Here is a 17,174-nt window from a genome sequence, read left to right as displayed (position 1 = left end):
AAACCTCTCTGAGGTCTTGTCTCACGACACCCTGTTGGGAGGCAGACTGTCTCCATCTGAAAGAATGGCGGGGGTATTACTTCAGATGCTTGGGCATTAGAAACCATAGGCCAGGGTTTCTGCCTCCCCTTCATTCATAGAACTCGGAATCATCCACCGGTAAGTCATTCGTTAAAGGTTCCAGATCCGTTCCTTTTGCAGGAAATTTTGACTGCTAGAGAAAGGTGCTATAGAACTAGCACCTGTAATGGAGAGGAACAAAAGATGGTATTCTCCATATTGCCTAATCCCCAAGAAGGACGGAGGACTGAGACTCATCTTGGACTTGAGATACTTAAACAAGTTCCTCTGGAAGGACAGGTTCAAGATGGTCACACTTTTTCTGATTCTTCAGGCCCTCCAATTCCAGGATTGGATGGTGTAATTGGACCTTCAGGATGCTTATTCTCATGTGCCAATCCTTCCGAAGCACAGAAAGTACCTGAGGTTTTCCGTTGGCGGTTCTCATTATCTTTTTTGAGTTCTGCCATTCGTGCTGACCTCCGTCTTGAGGGTATTCACCAAACTAATGGCAGTCGTGGTAGCGAATCTCAGGAGACGGGAGTTTTCGTGTCTACCCCTACCTGGACGATTGACTGATCAGGGCACGTTCTCCTGAAAAAGTCCTGGATCATCTCAGCAGGACCTACCTCTCTCCAAAGACTGTGTAGATTACAAGAAATCCCACATGATTCCATCTCAAAAGCTCCAATTCATCGGGGCTGTACTGGATACATCCTTGGGAAATTCCTCACCACCCTAGGTGAGGGCTCAACACATTCTGCAAATGGTCACCAAATTTCAGAGTGCCCAGTGTCTCCCGGCCTTCGACTTCTTGCGGTTGCTCAGCCTCATGGCATCCTGCATTTTTCTGGTGCCAGAGGCTCTGCTGAGAATGAGATCCCTCCAATGGGCTCTCAGGACACAGTGGTCTCAATTCTCAGGTGTCATGGCAGACCTACTTCAGGTTCCAAACAGGGTTGCACAGGATCTCCTGTGGTGGGCCTGCAAGGACAACATCCTTAAGGGAGAACCTTTTTGGCAACCATGGCCAGAGATGGTGGTAGTGGCGGACGCCTCACTCACGGGGTGGGAAGTCCACGCCAACAATCTGACAATCGGCAGTCATTGGTCTCCATTGGAGTCCAAACTACACATCCATCTGTTGGAGCTGAGGGCAATCAGCCTAGTGCGGAAGGCCTTTATGCCCTCTGTATGGGGAAAGAATGTCCTGATAAAGACTGACAGGTCCCCCCCCCCCCCCCCCCGCCCCCCAAGAGGAGCTCTAGGAGATGTGTTCGTGGTGGACTCAGATTTCCCACTCCTGTACGTGTTCCCCCCAGTCCCTGTCATTCCTCACGTGATCAGGAGGATGAGAAAGTTCAGGAAATCCATGATCCTAATTGCCCCAGATTGTGCCAGGAGGACGTAATACCTGGACCTTCTGGACTTGTCCATCTGCCCTCCAAGTCTTCCACAAAAAGGACCTTTTCTCGCGAGAGGGGGGTTGGGTTCTCTATCCAGAGGTCAAGACACTCCGCCTTCACGCACGTTTTCTGAGAGGCTGAGTTGCAACGATTGGGACCTCCTGAATGACGTAATGGCTATTTTGTTTTCCGCCAGAAGGCCAGCAACAAATTCTTTGTACCACTGCTGTTGTAACAAATTCTGCAACTGGTGCAGGGATAAGAATGCAGATCCTTTTCTTTGCTAAACACCAGAGGTGTGTTTTCTGCTGCATTTGGCCAACTGGGGATCCTGGTTGGAACCATTAAAGGTTATTTAGAGGCGCTCTCCATCTTCAAGCAGTCGTTGAAACGTCATATTTTAAAATACCTTTTGGGGATACAATTTCTAAAGGGGCTCACTAATGTGTTCCCTCCATCTCCTTTTCAGGTTCCTGTTTGGGACCTTGATCTTGTTTTGAAATTTCTCATGTGTGCACCACTTGAACCACTTCATTCATGTCCTTTAAGACTACTAGCATTCAAAACCATCTTGTTAGTAGCGTTAACACCAGCCCATAGGGTGAGTGAGTTGCAGGCATTATCTTCTAAACTACCTTTTACAGTATTCTAAAAGGACAAGGTCACTCTTAAGGTCAAACCTTCATTCCTACCTAAGTTTATATCAGATTTTCATCTGGGACAAAAGTTAGTATTACCTACTTTTTACCCACCACCTCATCCTCGTAAGAAAGAGGAAAGGTTACACAGACTTGACCTGAGAAGGGCTTTGAGTTTCTACATTTCAAGGATGTCAAAGTTTCATCTAGATGACCAACTGTTTATAGGATAACAAACCTTGTCCAGATGGATTATTTTATCTATTACTGAATGCTATAGACTAGCCGGGATCCCCCAGATGGCTTAAGAGCAAATTCCACTAGGGGAATGATTACTACTTCTGCTCTGCAAAGAGGGGTTCCCAAAACAAAAATTGTGATTTAGCCACTTGTTCTACCATTCACACTTTTACAAAACACTACTGCCTTGATTCCACCTTAAGCCAGGACGGAAGCTTTGGGAAGGCAGTCCTTCATCGGTTCATAACCACCCTTGATGACAGAATTCTTACTCCCTGTTAGGAAATGTTTGTATTCAGTACCCTCTGGGAACACTACACACAACTATGACTACAGGTGTAAGCAAACCAACCTTTGGTGCAAGTCTGTACTACAGTTTTGGTAGCGGGGCTGAGCAGCCTGGCTTAACTCAAGAGGGGAATGTGAGAGTAATGTTACACAGGGGTCTACAATCGCAGGTGTTCAAATAAACTCTTATACTCAAGACTTCTTTGATAAATACTTATTAATTTGTCAGTTATAAAACATTCATTAGAAGGAGGCAATTCTATAATGGCACACAAATATACTTCAATACTATTTCAGAATACTTTTCAAGAAAAGTAAAAGGTAAAGATGATTAGAACATGAAGGGTTACAATTATTCTTAGACAGTGCAAATACTTAGATTTCACCAGAAGTCCATTCAATAGGCTAGGCCAAAATCAATGGGCTAAAGTCTTGGATATGATAAAGCGGTTCTGGTAAGTAAACAGTAAAGTCTCGGCACAAGTTCTCGGAAGTAGTTTGTAAAAAGAACAATCATATGTTGGGTTACAAGCTGATTAGTCCTGTGAGTTGCAAAAGTTTCAAGCACTTTCACCGCGAGAGGTAACCACTCTGTCTTGTTTCACAGTACCTTACAATGAAGAAAATGAGGCAGCTGATGACTTCTGTTTCTGGCAGTTCATGCAGATCTCACTGTTCCTGTGCCTCAGTCATGGGGACAAGAGGGAGGACGTCAGGGGACTCCTGCACTTGAACTGGTCAAAAGCCTGCAGTTGGCAAACTTCAATTCCGGTGGCTGTAAGTAACGCACACAAGCTGGTGTCCCTCTCTCTGGTCCTACAGTTTCCTGCAGCAACTCTGAGGAAATTGAACCAGCTCCGAGATGGGTATCCAGGTGGCTTCCTTTGGAGTTGATTGGTCCCACCAACTCTAAGTGAGAAGTCGTCCTTAGCAGGGCTTCTCTGTCGATGCGAACTTGGTGATTCAGACCTGTAGCAGGGGTTTACCAGACAAACCAATGGTCCAGGCGTTGCAGCAGCCGTCCTCTTCAAGCTCTTCTTAGATTCCTTCGTCCAGTGGTCGACCTTGCCTTCCAAGCTAAGAGACTCCTTTTATTCAGTTGTCTCCCATTCATTCCAGCCTAGCTATCACTCACCCAGCAGGGTGGCTGTCCTTGCCAGACAGTCGGCCAGACAGTCAGCCAGACAGTCAGCCAGCCAGTCACCACAGAGTGCATTTGGGTCTCCTAGGAGACCAAGCACGGAGTTGTGGGCACCTCCCTCACTTCCTGCCCACCCCAGACACTCGGGCGCCAGAGGCGGTCTTCACTCCTGAATCCCGCCAAAGGCGAATTAACTAAGAGACCAAACCTGGTTTGGCACACAGAGAAACTCTCTAGAAGGGCCTTTCCACAAATAAATGGCGAAAAAATAAGACCAGGACCTGTTTAAACAAAGGCTCAGACGCAATCTTGAAAAACATGGCTCCCGCCATTTAACCTTAACCGAGCTACAAAAAGTGTTGGTATAAATCATAGTAGTTTGTTGTAAAACCACTGCCACCAGCCATTCTGAGAGGAAAGCGTAGTATTTGACTGCTACATGAGTATCTAGACACCGGGGGATACAAAGTAACCCCTCAAGCACTCTATTGTAAGAGGGGGTGTGCTGGGCCTAGGAATTTAAGACTATAGTAAAGTCAATTTCACTTCACTTTACTTACTCTGGGGAAACAGTAGTTTATCCCAGAGAAGGTAGTTAAACCTTGGGGAAAGCCTGAAAGTCTTCCCTGTGTCACTGCACTGAGGGTGCTTTGTGACGCAATTGAAAAAGATGCCTATCGAGTTGGTTAGACTCCATCACCAAAGAAAACGGAGGTAAAACGCATATCAAAATACGAGAGTGGGAGAAAGGGTCACACTCTCTCCAGGTAAAAAAAATGAAGTCCTCAAAATCCAGCAAATTTGCTGGGAGTCTCTAAGGTGAAGGGAATGAGCACATTGTTGAGAATTCTCCCCAACACTCCCTCTGCCAAAAATAATAATCCTTTGGGAGTCTTATACATGAGGAATACGTGGGAGGACACAATCCATTCGAAGAACAAGTTACTTTCCCCTGTTAACGTTATTTTGACCCGATGTTCCTCCCATGTATTCCCCATCGCCCCACCAGTCTACCCCGCAGTAGAATTTCCATGTTATTGCAGTTTACGTTCCTTCAGAGTCTAGTATAGTCTAAACAACATGAATGCTGGTCGATCTACTATAAGAAAAACACGAAAAAACAGAACTGAAGCCAATCACGGCCTGCACTTTCCAAATATAACTTCGATGACATCCTCGAGACCGAGGGGCATTGAGTCGACCACATCAACGCACAGTACCCTCTGGCGAAAACAAATTCTGAAGCTGGATATAGGTGGTATAATAGATGAGGAAACCGTGGGCGGAACATCCAGTCGAAAGAACGATACCAGGGGTAAGTAACTTGTTCTTCTTATTCCACTCAAACTGTTCTTGAAAGCTTGGGAAATGGAGAATTCAGAACGGCAAACCATTTTTTCCTCCATCTTAAAAGAAAAAACCCACAGACTTCTTTGTACATCATTTTATTGGCATTTTCTAAAAAAACACTTTCACTTTTGTTACTTTCTTATACCGCTCATCACCCCCCACCCCCTACAGCAAACCTTGTCTAATCCTTGGTGGTTTTATGGCTGCCTACATGTGGGAAGAAAAGGGTGCACATTTGGCAGTGATATCACTTGCAACAAAAAAGTTAAAAGGGATTGAATGCAACATACCTAAATGTCAAAAAAATGGCTCGACACTGGGAGTGAAAATCCTCAGCAGTTAGAGTTAAGAATTCCAATGTGTGTTGATTAACTGAACTAAGTATTTACCTTCCTTGTGAAAATAATAAATGTATATTTTTTAATAGAACATTTACTGTAGAAGAGTTTCTTTGGACTATTGTATTTACTGGGTTTAGTGTACTTGCGTACAGCTCACATCTTCCTCCTATGATGAGCATGACTGCTCTATCATTCTACCAAGATCCTTTGGGTAGTACAGACTTAGACTAAGATGGGGGCCTTCTATAACAAGGGGATAGTTTTATGAAGTCTTTCCTCAAGTGGACTTTAGAAGAACTCCCCTAACACCGCCAGTTAGTGGTTCCGGCATGGGATATGAACTTAGTTTTAACTTTTCTTACGGGCGCCCCGTTTTTGCCCTTTTGTTCATGTCCTATTAGATTGATCACCTTTTAAGGTCATTTTCTAGGTTTCCATCACTTCCGCGAGACAGGTGAGTGAGCTCCTGCCATTCTTTTACATCCATATTAGTTTTTTTTCCAAACAGAAGGCGGCATTTAGAGCCATAGGTTGTCACTGACTTCCACATCTCAGAAGATCCATCTTCCTGTATTTTACTCTTTTGTCCATACTGCATCGGCGTCCCTTCCAAGGGACGGGAGACAGAACCTTTTTCTCCAGAAAAAACCTTCTCCTTAAAATTATGAGGTGTGTGGGGGTGTGGCCCTGGGAGCATGCGCTGCCCTGACTCCGCCCTCTGCCGCCACACTTCAGTCCCCTTTTCCACGCAGACAGGAACGGGCCGAATTCACCAGCGCTTCTGGGTTTGGCTTCGGCTATGTTATTCCACGCGCAGATACTTCTGTCTTTTTTTTTTTGTCCTTTTTTTTTTCATTCAGGTCTTTGGTCCTCAGGTGTCACGCTCCTCCCCGTTAACTTCCACAGGGTTCAGCAGGTGTCCATCCTGTGACAGGCTCTTTCCAACTTCAGACCCCCACGGCTGTCAAGCTTGTACCGTGTGCAACGCCCAAGACTCCTTCCCAAAGACTTGCCCGCACAGGAGGGGCCGCTCAGGTTCTCGTACCAGCACGTGCACAAGAGGCTACATCAGCTACCGGCCTGCAGGCCGAGGGGTCAGTGGATCCTTCCGGTGACAGTGTTGAGGAACTGGAGGTTTCTCTCTGGGTCTTCACCCGAGGGGCGATGCCCTAGTACCAGCAATATGTGCGAGGGGGTACCTAAACGCAGCTCTACCGGCCTCTCTGCAGAGGGCGTAACTCCTACCGAGCCTCGGCCTGGTGAGCAGGGTAGGTCTAGTGATCCGAGGAGGCTGGGCCCAGTGAGCCGTGCAACACGACGCAGGGACGTGCATGGCTGCTTGACAAGATGGCCTCCATGCCAGACATTAGCACCCGTCCAACGTCGCATCAGGAAAGGGAGCTGGTCAAGGAATGAGTGTCAAGGTGGGACAGTTGTCAACCAGGTATGTGGCCGACAGCCTATTCTTCATTTGCACAGGGCAGGATCCCGCAATGTCCATATGGGCAGGGCACACAGCGGCTTCAGCAGCCTCTCGCTACCCCATTGATATAACCTACCACGCCCCCTGTCTGCGAGGACAGGTTCTTTGAAAGGTTCCTCGGGCTCATGAAATCTCCTCGAATGGGGGTCACTTCGCCACTTGCTCTGGCCCCCCAATCGATTGTATAGGCGGTTCCGTACCAGCTACAGCCTCCAGCTCAGGTCGCTCGCTGCACCTCAGCCTCTGGCTCCCAACACACCTCCACCGGTACCTGATCCTCCGGACCCCCAGGTGGACACAAGACGAGGAGGGGGAAGACCCTGACACACCATCGTCAGCCAAGGCCTTCCACGGACGTATTGCAGGGCTGGCAGAGTACCTGGTCCTGCCTCAACCCGAGGTTGAGCAGCCAGCAGAGCGGGTCCTCGCAGAAGTCCTCGTGCTATGCCACTCTGCTATGACAGGAATTCCGATGCAGAAAGACTCGCCTTGGCCAAGAATGGTTGGCTCAAGCCCCTCTTGGTCCAGCTGGTCGATCGACACCTGGACGCCAAGTACAGGCAGATGGAGGGGATACACTCTTGCTAGCGGCCCATCCTCGGCCGCACTCCTCGCTCATTGCCGCGGCATCATTATACTCCAAGCCTCAGTCGTCCTCGGCCTCCTCCTCTGTGGCGCTGCTAGGCAAGGAGGGATAAGCTCTTGAAGGCGTACGGGAAGAAGCTGCAGTCCATGTCCTTGCATCTTCGTCAGGCCAACGCAGATGCCATGCTGGCGGCCGTTAACCAGAGGCTGTGGCAGGAAATTGCTGACCTCCTCCTAGAGCCAATCACTTTTCACGGCGGGACTGGCTGAGGCCAAGATGGTGGAGCAGGACATCATGGAATCCACTGTGGCCCACCTTAACACCTCTGGCCGGGCCATATGCATTTCCACGGACATGAGAACAGCAGCCTGGCTCCGTGCTACTAAATTCAACCCAGATGTCCAGGAACGCATATTAGACCTGCCGTTCGAGGGGGGGTGACCTCTTCCACTCCACCACAAACGAGCTGGACAAAAAGAAAAACAGCTCACCATCCCAAGGCCAAGTCTTTATCCATCCTTCCAAAGACCACACCCAAATCGTACACCCAGTCACAGCAGCGCTCCAACAAGGGCTGTACATACGGGGGTTCTGCGGCTTCCATGAACGGAGGTCCAGGCAGCCGGACTGTTTGCCGAATCTACATCGGCGCAAGTAACAAAAGGGGAGAGGGGTGGAATAAGGGCTTTTCCCAGTCGCCCTCCTCTGCAACAGCCTTGGAGGGAAAGAAGGCATGACACGCCCCTCCGGGTCCACATGTCTCCAGTGGAGGGCAGGCTTGCTCTCCATGCACATTTCTGGCGCTAGAATTTCACGAACTCCTGTATCCTCTCTGTAGAATCCACAGGGTACCACCTACCCATCCCAGCCTCTCTTCCCTCCCCTACCATAGGTTGGGACAGCAACTCTTTTGGCGGAGATCCGGTTGCTCATCGAGAGCCAGGCAGTGGATGAAGTCCCAGCCTCCCAGCGACGCTTGAGCTTTTACTCCAGGATTTTCGCCATTCAGAAAAAGAATCCGGTGTGCCTGAGAGTTGTGCTGGACCTTTCCACCCTCAACCTCTCCCTACCTCTACAAAAATTCAAGATGGTTACGCCAGCTTTTATAGCGGAGACCTTGTGCAAGGGAGACTGGAGGTGGATGTTTCCAATACAAGGTGCTTTATTTTGGCCTCAACTCGGCCCCCAGGGTCTTTACCATGCTGGTGAATACAGTGGCGGCCCTCCTCGGGCCTCCACATCTATCCGTACCTCAACGACTGGCTCCCCAGGGCTACATCTCCGGAAGCGGTGCACCACACTTCCCATGCTCTAATGAACACACTGCACAGTCTGGGCTTTTCACTCCATCTCAAGAAGTCGCATCTGCAGCCTGCGCAGAGACTGGCCTTCTTGGAACTCATATGGGACAATTGCTCCGAGATACTTTTTCCAGCGGAGGACAAGATCACAGCCATCAAGAGGGCCACGACTCACATCCTCAGCATAGAGGGGACATCGGCCTGGTGGTACCAGCATCTACTGGGTCTCTATTGGCAGCCCCCCACACAAGACTCAGGATGAGGAGGATACAGTTGCACTTCGTGGCATCATGGAACCAGGAGCGGGGCTCTCAAGCCGAGATGATCAACGTTCCTCCATCTTTTCACCCAGACCTCACATGGTAGTCCAAAGACTAAAACCTGCGGACTGGCGAGCCCTTCTGCCCTCCCACTCTGCAGGTCACCATCCCTATGGACTCCTCTCTCGAGGGATGTGGGGGCCACCCTGGACAATCTTTCAGTCCATGGCACTTGGACCCGGCAGGAGGACCACATCAATTGGTTGGAGCTGTATGCCATCTGGTTGGCGCTCAGAGCATTCCTTCCACTTATCGGAGGCAAGATTGTCCTAATCCAGACAGACAACTCAACCAGCATGTACTATGTCAACAAGCAGGGAGGCACTAGATCCCCTCCACTGTGCAGACTGGCAATCAGCATATTGGAGTGGGCCTGTGACATCTACCTCACGGCAGTACATCTTCCGGGGGAATCCATCCTGGAGGCAGACAGGCTCAGCAGGTTGGGAGCGGACAATTACGAGTGGCAACTAAACGACGTTGCGCTGCAGGAGATCTTCAGCAGATGGGGACACCCCCAGGTGGACCTCTTTGCCACCTGGCACAACAAGAAGTGCCAACAATTTGCCTCCTGGCAGAGACCTGGCCCCGGCTCCCTGGGCGACACATTTCAGATTCAGTGGAATGGTGTCACAGCATACGTCTTCCCTCCCACACCGTTGATTCAGTGATTTGCAAAATCAAGTAATCTCGCCAACTCAGCATCATTCTAATAGCTTCATGGTGGCCAGCCAGGCCTTGGTTCTCGGAGCTGCTCAACCTCTTGGCTATACCACCGATTCATCTTCCGACGGGACCAGCACATCTTCTGGCGCAGCAGGGGGGGCAGGGTCATCCACCCCCACGCCTCAGAAATTAGCCCTCACAGCGTGGTTCCTGAGCAGGTCATGCTAAGGCACCTCAGCCTCTCCCAGGCTAATCTAGAGATCATACAGGGCGCAAGGAGCAAGGCTACCAGGGCCCAGTATATAAGCAAGTGTACCAGGTTCTGCCATTGGGCAGACTCTAAGAGTATCTCTCGCCCCCCCTCGCCCCCTCAATGTACTTTGGACGACATGCTCTCCTTCTCAGCGCATCTCGCCCACTCAGGCGTACAGATGCTCAATTGCCGCATTTACCTCACAACTATCGGGGCTTACAGAAACTCTGAGGAAGAGGGCTTCTCTTCCTCCAATGAGATTGTCAAGAAGCACTTAACGGGACTGGCAAGAGTCTACCCACCCATCAAGAGGCCACACCCTGTATGGCACCTGAACGTAGTCTTTGGTGCCCGGGCACTCAAACCATTCAAGCCAATGGCATCTGTGGACATCAGGCTGGTCACCATTAAAACTACCTTACTAGTCTGCCTCAACTCTGCTCGCAGGGTCAGCGAAATCCAGGCACTGGTCGCCTCAGAACCTTATACTACCTGTCAGAAGGATAAAGTAGTCCTGCGGCACACCCAGCATTCCTGCCTAATGTACCAGCTTCTTTCCATCTAAACGAGGAAATAGTGCTTCCTACGTTTTTGGACAGGACCAAGAGCTTCCGCAAGTCGGCCCTCCTATTTGTCACCTTGGAGGGGCAAGACCAGGTTATAAAGCCTCCATAGCCCAGTGGATGGTCTCAGTCTCAAAGAGGCATACAAGGGTCTGCATAAGCCACTCCCGGCCAACATGCACGCCCACACGGTCCGGGCCAAGGGAACGGCCATCGCATTCCAGCGGCATGTCCCCAGGCAAGTCCTAAGCAGGGCAGCCACCTGGGCCACCCCTTCGGCTTTCTGCAAGCACTACTGTTTGGATGCCAGCTCTAGATCAGATGCGTCTTTTGAAAAGGCGGTTCTTAAGAACCCGTTGGCTTAAGGAGGGTCTCCTATCCACCCTGGGGCTACATTCAGTTGTAATCACCCATGCAGTATGAAGGAAAGGGGACTGGACATGAGAGTAATTATAAGTTACTCGCCTTAGTCCTCTTTCCTCCATGTGTCCATCCTCCCCCCTAATAAAACTGGTGTCATTAGGCAATGTTATTCTATTGTTGACGCGTCTATGGGGACTGAGGTGTGGCGCTGGAGGGCGGAGTCAGGGCAGTGCTTGCTCCCAATGCCGCACCCCTGCGCGCCTCTAAATTTAAAGGGGAAGAAAGATTTTACTGGTTAAAAAGGTTCTGTCTCCTGTCCCTTGGAAGGGACACTGATGCAGTATGTTGGAAAAGGGACTAAGGAGAGTAACTTATAATTTTTCTTACACCTTATCCTTCCAAGGAGGAGAATTTAGTACATTGGCTGTACCCAGTATAGTCCCTTTAGTGCTACGTGTCTCGTACTAGACACTAGAAAATATTACCAGCTTTTCTTTGGTTATGCTGGTGCTTGTTTCTGCAGAGGTGTGACCAAACGGACACTATTGAGGTGGATCATCCTCTGCATCTCAGAATGCTGCGATCTGGCTGGTAGGGATGTGCCTTATGGTCTCAGAGTTAATTTTACCAGGGGAGTGGCTGCCACCTCTGCCCTGCAGAGGGGAGCTGCAGTCCTAGTCCTTGCCAGGCGGCAAGGTGGCTGTTCTTGCACACATTTGCTAAGCATTACTTCTTGGATTCCCTTGCGTACCAGATTGCCCGTTTTGGTAGGGCAGTCCTGCAGTGTGTTCTGGTTTAGTTGGTGGTTTTCCAACCTTCTTCCCTCCTCCAGGTTTACATCCTGCTTTGGGAGTCTATCATAGATGAGGAATCCGTGGGAGGAAAGAATCCATTCGAAGAACAAATTACTTAACTCTTGGTAATGCTCTTTTTAATGGATATTCCTCCCATGGATTCCTCATCGCCTTCCCTACCTTCCTCTTTGCCGGAAGCTAGTATGCCATCGGCTCTGCGGTTCCAGGGGAACGAGGAGCGGCACCACTGTATATACTGGCCGCAATGTCATAACCGGCACGGGCGTGTAGGCGTTGGACGTAGCCGACGCAGAGCTGGGCACTGCCCCTTGGCGTCGGAAAAGTCTCCAGAGAACAGCTGCGCTGGGATAGGATAACAAATCCATGGAAGGAACATCCATCTGAAAGAACATTACCATGAGCTAAGTCATTCATTCTTTTGTACGTGTAAAGTAGTGTGCACGCACTTTAATCGCTTGAATGATGATTCATGTACAGGTTAGATTAAACAAATTATCTGGAAATCACCCTATGGTAATGTAAAGTAGGTCTCCCATATATCCTAACTTTCAAATGTATAAAGAAGCCTGGTATTGTGGATGTGCTTAATGAATCCACCACAAAAGTAGTTGCCTTCGATTCAAGCTGTTGTACAAATCCATGTATGTGGGCATCATCCATGAATCCTGGAATTAGCTTCACTCATTGGTACTTTGATCACTAAGTTCTCATCTCACTTTGGTTTGTAGTGATTGCCCAAGCCAACCTTTGGCCAGCTCTTCTTTTGAAGATGAAATTGGACCCGGTGGAGTTCATTCACAAGCACCTAGAAGATATTCTTCCTAAAATCAAATCTGGTGTTACTATAGACCAGGTAAGTCAGCACACTAACTGCGAGAGCTACTGATTAGAATAGCACAAGTCTGTTCTTTCATGTCTAGTCAAGATGTTTTTGTTTTACAGCTTTGCCGTCTACCTCAATGGAAACCCTAGCATATCAGCTGACTGTTGTAATGCCCTGACCTGCTCATTTTGCGTGGGTTATGCCTTTATGGCATGTGTTGGGAAGATTATCAATTTTATGCTTAATCCCCTCTCCTAGTGAGACCCCCAGCACTTTTTGCTGGACTTTGTGCTCTGATCATGGGAACCCATTTTTTTATGTTGTACTTTATTTTCTTATGGAGTCCTGCTTTCCTCCATACCTTTTTAAAGGCTTCTGTGTTTAACTTTTGCAGCACACAGCACCCTATGTGCAGTGTTGCTGGGAGCCCTTTGCGATCTCCTTTTTCTTTTCTGTTTTCCGTAAGAACTACTGGTCTGAAGGAGCACCTACAACCTTATGTGGAGTGCTGAGGGGATACCTAGTATCCCCCTTCTCTCTGCTCCTGTAACTTTTTAGTTACAGTAACAACACTGTAGGTATGGCTGGTGGCAGTGGACATGTTCTACCAACCTTTGAAATTTTCCACAGCAGATCGTATTCTCAGCTGTAGCTATGCACAGAGAGGGTCACCCATGTTCAAACATGGTGACTCCTTTCACCATTTCATGTGTGGTTGTGCTTTCTTGGTCCTTCTACCATCCTGGGAGGGTTGGTCCTGATTGGAGTTTTGTCTTAATTGGGAACCCTTTGTGTATCCTGTTGAGGTTCCTGTTTGTCTGCGAGGACTGGAAGCATGGGAGGATCCCAGAAGGCTGCTGTCCTTTGTGTGCTGATGTGGCTGAAAGGAACCAGTTCGCACGAGGGGCTGGCTGTCCTGATTGGACAGCCACCCACCCCTTTCTTTAAACTGCAGGGAGTGTTTGCAGAGGATGAGTATGAAATCCTGATAAAAGCTGAGATTCCTGAGGCAGAAGCCAAGTCAAGCACTGCAACCGAAGAGCCGAAGAATATGGCATTTATAATGTGCCTCTACACAAGTGTTTCTTGGCGCCACAAGACAAGGAAGGGGAAACGGAGTGAGGACAAAAACAGCAATCTTACTAGGCCTCGTCATTCAGATCACGCAAGTGCAGAGAAGTGGAAGGGGAGAAGTGCTGAGGGGGTGGAGGGTGGTGGGATAAGTGCAGGTAACTCAATAAGTGCAGCCAGAGACGCCTGCACACCCTTTCAGTAACCGCAAAGAGACCACTGCTGCCTGACCCAGTTTTTGAATCGACAGAGGAGCTCCCAAGAGGACTCCTTCTTCCCTTTGGCCGGTGGGACCAACTATCCATAAAGCGACCTGCAGGACGAGCCATCCTCTGACGTGCTGTGACCGTCTAGGGCTGCAAACCGCCAATACCACAGGACCTCTCACACAATTACAGGGCATAGTCTTCCTGTGAACGAATCCTACTAGAACTTTGGTGAGCTCCAGTTGGACCTTAAGGCAAGATCACCCTCCTCAAAGTCCCCTCACCAGAGTGCAGGACCAGAGAATCAAGGCAGATTGACTGGCCAGTATTCAGTCACTCTTGGAGCTTGTAAAAAGGCTCCAAAACCGCAGACCGGCATGGAGTACGAAAGATTCCTTGATGCGAGTCCCTTCTCTTGACTGTTGCTGCAATTTCCCTACCAGAGTCCCTTCTTTTGTCACCACGACCAAGGAACAGGAGACGAGGTCCACCTTTGTTGCATAGGAAAGAATCCAGCTGTATCTTCACGGACGGCATCTCTCCGGCCCCATTGGCTCCCAGTTGCTGCAAGGATCAAATTCAAGAACCTCTGCATCATCCACAAGGCCTTGGGGGCCTGGGACTCCGCTACATCCAACTTTCTCTCCCCAAATGCCTCCGTACCTTTCTTCTTCTAGCTCCAACTCTCTGCAGATCAGATGTTTTCCCAAGCAGTGAGTAGGGGGGGGGTAGATCTCTTTGGAAGATGCCTCCCTCTGCAATGGCCTCCCTGCCCATCAGACTTGAGACCTACCTCATTAAGTTGCAGAAGCTTCTTAAGACCCTGCTCTTCTTTATGTCCTACCCTCTTCCTTGCTAATTGCGCCCCGCCCCCCCCCCGCTGTTGCGCCTGATGACCTGAGTCACACAGAGCACCAGGCCATTCTTAACCAGCACCCGCCAACCAGCACTGCCCTTCTGGACCTCTTTCCTTGACTAGCCTGGTGGGATAGGCTCCCATCCTGGGTCTGGTCCACCCCCCTCCCTCTCACTTAGACAGTGGTCTGCACCAGCATCCCCTGACACACACCCCCAGGGTCCCCCCAGCATTTGCCTGAGCCTTTACTACTTTTCCACCCCCTTGCATCTTTTGTCACTGCACTTATGCCCCCCCCAACCTCCATCACCCCCCCCAACCCCCCACCGCCGCACTTCATCCTTCTGCACTTGCATTTTCTGACTGTCGGAAGGCATAGTAGGTCTTTTACTGTTTATATCCCCTGTCCCCTCCACCCCCCTTTATTGCCTTGTGGCACCTGGAAACACTTTTTTGCTGTATAGTGCACCTTATAGGCAATAAATACAAAAAAAATAAAACCCCTTCTTGGTACTGTGAGGGCTCAGGGTAGTACTTGCCTCAAGCCAAATTGTTGTTCATGTGTTACTGGAGTGCTGTATCCGTTATTTGGGTGTTCATCCATATCAATTGTCCAGGCCAAAGGCTTGTGCGCCTATAGAGTCTTTTCCAAAGTCCCTAATAACGTTTTAATTCAACCAAAGCATCTTACTTGAAAGTATTTGAAGTATTTTTCCTTTTCTGCTGCTGAACCTCACTTTGCCCCCCCACCCTCCTCCTCCAAATGAGTTTGAATATCTCTTAACTCTTTGGGGATGGACTGCTAAATTATTGAACTCATTGAAAAGTATTACAAGAATGAAACTGCTATTGCTGGTGTTGAATACACCTTTTTATTCATACACTTTCTGAGTGACTAATATGTTATTTGATTTATCAGTGTAATGTGTTCATGACTAGTAAATTCCCTTGCTATCGGTATACTCGCCTGAATGTTTTGCTGATGTTTTCCATTGTGTTGATTAGTTTAAATAGTACTTGCATACCTAAATATAACTTTTCCTTGTGTATATTAAATAAATGCCTATTTTACTATAACTACTAGTGTGTGTTTTTTTGGGCCTATGTACTTACTCAGTTCATTTTACTTACCTACTGCTCACATCCTCCTCCTAAGGTGAGCCTGGCTGTACTCCAATTCTACCAAACCTTTGGGTAGTACAGACTTGTACTAAGAGTTGAGGCCTGTATACCAATGGATAGTTTCATAGAATCTTACTTGTCGCTATACTTTAGGAAAACTCCTCTAACAGCATGTACTGTTGTATAATACACTGGGTTTATTTTTACTGTGTTTCGACTTCTGAAAGACCACTTAAAGAATGTTCATTTATGTGCATTCAGGTTTTCATTATTGTAGAGCAAAAACATTCTTTCCAAACAGAGCAGCTGTTCTTTTGTGTGACTCGAGGCCTTAATGCAATACCCAGTGAAAGCAAATCGCATCGAAGAGCCTGTATGCCTATCTGCATGTAGTCTGTTTTGAAACTGCCAAGACATGTTTATTTTATTTATTGGATATTTGTAGGGCGCATATGCAACAAATGATGTTTCTACAAAAGTATTGTACGAATGTATAACCAAGGGAAAGGGTTTGTCGTACAGATAATTTCATAAAGTGAAGTCTATTTTCTCAGCTGTATTGTTCGAAAAGTGTTTGTAAAGATTTCTCTTTAGGCAACTTCCCCTCCATAGTCTATGGACACCCAAACATGTTGTTTTTGTACCTAACCTGACTTTTTACATTGAAGTGAGCCCTCCGTCTCCACTCCTCTGGCCTTTTTGCAAATTTTTTTATAGGGAAACTGTTGGGGAGAATTCTCATAAATGTGCTAATTCCCTTCACTTTAGAGACCCCCAGCAACTTTGCTGGATTTTGAGGACTTAATTTTTTTTACCTGGAAAGAGTGAGGGCCTTTTTCCCACTCTTTCATGTATTTTGATGTGTGTTTTGCTCTTGTGTTCTTTGATTATGGAGTTTTAGACATCTCCATAGGCATAATCTTTTCATGTATTGTCACACAGCACCCTCAGTGCAGTGACACAGGGGAAGCTTTTTTAGGCTGTGCTAAGGTTTAAACACCTGCTCTGGGATAAACTACTGTTTCCCAGAGAATGTAAAGTTAAATTGACTTTACTAGTCTTTTTAAATTCCTAGACCCAGCACACACCATGTTCCATTAGAGTGCTGGAGGGGTTACCTAGTATCCCCTATGTATAGAAACGCATGTAGCAGTCAAATGCTTCCCTTTCCTATCCAAATGGCTGGTGGCAGTGGTTTTACAACAAACTACCATGATTTTTTCCCGACCGCGAACATTAGTAGCTAAAAATCGCGGGAGCCATGTTTTTCAAGATGGCGCCT

At 48.2% G+C, this 17,174-nt stretch overlaps 1 protein-coding gene across 1 annotated transcript in view; it reads left to right on the top strand.

Moving 5' to 3' along the window:
• GCN1 (GCN1 activator of EIF2AK4) overlaps positions 1-17,174 on the top strand; it is a 1,783,851-nt gene that overhangs the window by 744,760 nt on the left and 1,021,917 nt on the right. The window contains exon 20 of the mRNA XM_069619734.1: positions 12,543-12,667. Coding sequence (XP_069475835.1) covers positions 12,543-12,667 — 125 coding nt within the window. The remainder of the gene's footprint in view (positions 1-12,542; positions 12,668-17,174) is intronic.

The sequence above is a fragment of the Ambystoma mexicanum genome, chromosome 10 (assembly GCF_040938575.1).
Source record: "Ambystoma mexicanum isolate Mex_15411 chromosome 10, UKY_AmexF1_1, whole genome shotgun sequence".
Lineage (NCBI taxonomy): Eukaryota > Metazoa > Chordata > Amphibia > Caudata > Ambystomatidae > Ambystoma > Ambystoma mexicanum.
This window is presented reverse-complemented; position numbering and strand designations above follow the sequence as displayed.